The 3,989-nt window shown below is 61.9% G+C and overlaps 1 protein-coding gene across 1 annotated transcript; it reads right to left on the bottom strand.

Annotated features, from left to right (window-relative positions):
- Position 1: 1 nt before the first annotated feature.
- MARS1 (methionyl-tRNA synthetase 1) lies at positions 2 to 3,981 on the bottom strand (the record flags this gene model as incomplete). The annotated part of the gene is made up of 17 exons (XM_035891140.1): positions 2 to 85; positions 184 to 210; positions 312 to 383; positions 494 to 677; positions 754 to 858; positions 971 to 1,102; positions 1,182 to 1,395; positions 1,649 to 1,766; positions 1,851 to 1,946; positions 2,036 to 2,206; positions 2,276 to 2,350; positions 2,467 to 2,668; positions 2,815 to 3,018; positions 3,123 to 3,239; positions 3,384 to 3,496; positions 3,600 to 3,772; positions 3,870 to 3,981. Coding segments are annotated over 17 exons (2,199 nt in total), but the record flags the coding sequence as incomplete, so codon positions are not given.
- Between the last annotated feature and the right edge of the window lie 8 nt (positions 3,982 to 3,989).

The raw sequence follows: 3,989 nt of genomic DNA, 5'->3' as shown, positions 1-3,989 counted from the left end.
GCTCCTGGATCAGCTGGGGGTCACCTGGAGCCACACGGGTTGCTGGGGTGGGAGGGTGCTCTTTGGCTGGAGGGGGCTCTTTGGCCTGTGGAAGGGCAGAAATAGGTGTGAGCCCTGCTCCCAGCCCCCCCGGCAAGGGGCAGGTTGCTCTGCAGCACCCCCAAGGCAGTGCCAGGAGGTTACCTGGGGCTCTACAGCAAGGTCTTCAGGCTGGGAAAGGAGAAACAGCAAGTGAGGAGGGACAGAAAGCAGAGGTGGAGAGGGCTAGGAGCTGCCCAAGGAGCTGCAGGGGCACCGCAGCCCCCACTCACCTGCCCTCCCCCGAAACGTTTGCGCAGGGCTTCAATCTGGCTGTTCTCCAGCTTCTGGAAAAGGGGGCTCACCTGGAGCCAGGAAGAAGAGGGGTCACCCCTGCAGGGCCAGCACCCCCAGTCCCACCCATGCGCTTGCCCAGGGGGGCAGAGACTGCCTCCCCCTGGCCCCCACCACCTACGGTGCCCACGCGATGCCCAGGGGGCAGGGTGCAGGTGAAGCAGTGGCTGAGGACGAAGCAGTCGGGGGGGATGCAGAGCTGCCCCTGGATGGCCAAGCTGACGCTGGGCATGTAGGGCTGTAACAGGACGGCCAGCATGGAAGCCATGTTCACTGCCACGCCGGTGACGGTGCCTGCACGCTGCCTGCAGGGCAGGAAATCCTCCCTCAACACCAGCTCCCAGCCCTACACCCCCCTCCCTCCCCCCTATCTCTCCCTACCTGTCCGTTTCATCCCCCTTGATCCGCTTCCAGGGCTCGTTCACCTGGATGTACTGATTGCCGTGGCGAGAGATGCTAAGGATACACCTCAGGGCATCGCGGATGCTGGGGGAAGGGGGGCGGAGGGGGGCTGAGCGCCTGCTGCAGGCCAGGGCTCTGCCCCCCCACCCTGATGACAATTCAGCCCTGCTCCAGCCCCAGGGTTTCAGCCACTCACCGGACCTTCTCCAGCAGCTGGTGGTACTGGCACAGCTCCAAGGTGACACGGGCCAAGAGCCGCTTGTCATCCTGGGTCAGGACCATGTCGGGGACAATGCCACCAAAGAACTTGCACACGAACATGCCCGCTCTAGGGACAGAGGCAGAGCAGGCATGAGTACAGCACGGGGACAGAGACAGCCCCTGCCACCACCAGGGTGTCCCAGAACCTGTTGATGAAGTTGCCCAGGTTGTTCAGCAGCTCCGAGTTGTTCTTCAGCATGAGGTCGCTCCAGGAGAATGCAGTGTCCTGCCCTTCAGGCCGCAGGTACAGCAGGTAGAAGCGCCAGATGTCCGCAGGGATGCCCGTCTCCTTGGCCATGTCCCCAAATACTCCCACGCCCCGGCTCTTGGAAAACTTCCCATCCTCATAGTTCAGGTACTCTGCAGAGAGCAGGAGAGACACCACCGTGGGGCCCAGGCATGGATCCAGCCCTCTCCCAGGCAGGGAACGGTGCCACAACACAGGGAGACATTGTCAGAGCGCTCATAGGCTCACGCCGAGCCCAAAGGGGCTTCCAAGTCAAGGAGGGCAAATGCAGTTTTGTGGCTGTGCAGGACAGACCAGAACGTTCCCAGTACTGAGGGAAAGCAGGGGCATGTGGAGAGCCCCTGACCCCTGGTGTCCCCCCCGTACCTGTAGCAATGAGGTGGTTCACCAGGGTGTAGTTGTCATCAGCGCCCAGGAGCGAGCAGGGGAATATGACGCTGTGGAATGGGACGTTGTCCTTGGCCATGAAGTTGTAGAGTTCAACCTGACAGGTAGCGGGAGGAGATCAGTGGGCCCTGGTGTCCAGCTCCATCCCCACCTCCACCCTGCAGCAGCATCAGGCTCCTACCTGCTGTGGGTTCTTCCACCACCTCTCCCACTGGTCGGTGTAGTTGGCCGTAATGGACAAGTAGCCAATGGGAGCATCAAACCACACATAAAAAACCTGGGGGGAGAGAGATACATGAGTGGGGGACACCCAGGGAGGTGCACCTAGGGACAGACACTGCAACCGCGGGGCCAAACAGGACACACCTTGTCGCGGAAGCCATCAAGGGGCACAGGCGTGCCCCACTTCAGGTCGCGGGTGATGCAGCGGGGTTTGAGCCCATCCCGGATCCAGGAGCGAGTGATGTAGCGAGCGTTGGCTGTCCAGTCTCCCGTGGCCCAGGACTGCTCCAGCCAGGGCTCCAGCCGCTCCTCCAGCTGTGGGGATGGTCAGTGGTACCAGGGGGTGCCCCGGCCTCTCCCCACGCCCCCAGGGATGATGCTCACCTTGGGCAGGTCCAGGAAGAGGTGCTGGGTGGGTTTCACCACAGGGACGCCCCTGCAGAGCTTGCACTGCGGATTCTGTCAGGAGGAAAAACACGGGTTGGAGGAAGCCCAAGACATGGCTGGGGGTCCCAGGCAGAGCGGGGCGGGTCAGGGGGATTTGTGAGATGGTCCCCAGAGGGATCCTTTCCCACCTTCAGCTCCACAGCATTGATGAGTTTGCCACATTTATCACATTGGTCCCCCCGGGCCTCCTCGTAGCTGCAGAAGGGGCACGTGCCCTCCACAAAGCGGTCGGCCAGGAACCGCTGGCAGCCCTCACAGCACAGCTGCTCCACCGTGTCTTGCAGCAGGAAACCACGGGCCAGCAGGCGCTGGAAGATGTCCTGGGCAATCCTGGGACAGGAGAGGAAGAGGAGGGGGCAGCCCCCATCAACCAGGGAACCCTGGAGAGCACCCTCAGCCAGGCATGCCAGGGTTCCCCACAACATTCCCCAGCACCAGTCCTTCCATGTGAGCCTCAGGGGGACGCAGCCACTCACATGGTCTGCTGCGGCGTGGTGGTGCGGCCGAAGTAGTCGAAGGAGATGTCAAACCAGCGGTAGATGTCAGCGTGGATGGCGTTGTACTTGTTGCAGATCTCCTGGGGCGTCAGACCCTCTTCCATCGCCTTGGTCTCAGTGGCTGTGCCATACTCATCTGTGCCACACACATAGAGCGTGTTCCAGTTCCGCAGGCGGCAGTACCTGCAGGCAGGGGCCTGTGACACCTCTGCAAGATGTTGGGGGCAATACAATTGCCCCCCACTGATCTCCCAGCCCCAGGGAGCTTTCCCACAGCCAGGTCTCACCTGGCAAAGGTGTCAGCACTGAGAACGCAGCCAATGATGTTGCCAAGGTGGGGCACGTTGTTCACGTAGGGCAGAGCGCTGGTGATCAGGACATTCCTCATGCCCTCCACGGGCAGCCTGGCATGGACAGAGGCAGTCAGAGCAGGCACAAAGAGCAACGGGGCCATCCCACCCCAGAACAACGTGGCATCAGTCTGGCAGCCCCTGCCAGGCTCCTCGGAGGTCTGGGACAGCCAGCCCTAGTGTCATCTTGGGACTCACACAGGTTTCTGCTGCTTCCAGGGCTTGGGCAGTGCCGCAGCACCGCGGGCCCAGGCATCCGCAGCAGCTGTGATTTCCTCCTCCGTCAGGGCATGCTCAGAATCTTCTTCCTCCTGTGGGGAAGGCTGGTCCCAGTGAGGGTCTGCGTGCCTGTCACCGCCGGCCCCAAGGGGGCCCATCCCCGGACCAGGGCTAAGCAGGGGGCCAGGGCTGCACCTCAGGCTCATTAGTGGTGGCTCTCTCCACAGCCAGGCAGGGTGGAGGCTGTTTCTGGAGGTAGGACTTGAACTCCAGCAGCGCCTTGGGCATCAGAACGGAGTCGGCAGCTTTCCTGCAAGCCTCCAAGAGTGTCATGCTCTGGAACCAGGTCCTCAGCGCCTGCAGATCATCTTAGAGCACGAGAGAGAGACAGAGAGGGCAGCGTGATTCTTACAGCCATAGGAACACAAGCAATGCTTCACCTCGGCACCCCTATTTCACTCTTACTTGGCAGGCTGGTCTCATCCCGGAGGACAGGGAACAAGGTACCCCACACTTCCACATCAGCCACTGACTTGGTGTCCTGGGCCAGAGAAGCAGAGTCAGGCCTTGAGGCAGCACCGACCC

Source organism: Egretta garzetta, unplaced genomic scaffold, assembly GCF_000687185.1.
Source record: "Egretta garzetta isolate BGI_Z169 unplaced genomic scaffold, ASM68718v1 scaffold613, whole genome shotgun sequence".
Classification (NCBI taxonomy): Eukaryota; Metazoa; Chordata; class Aves; order Pelecaniformes; family Ardeidae; genus Egretta; species Egretta garzetta.
Note: the sequence above shows the minus strand (reverse complement) of the source record. Positions and strands in the feature narration are given on the sequence as shown.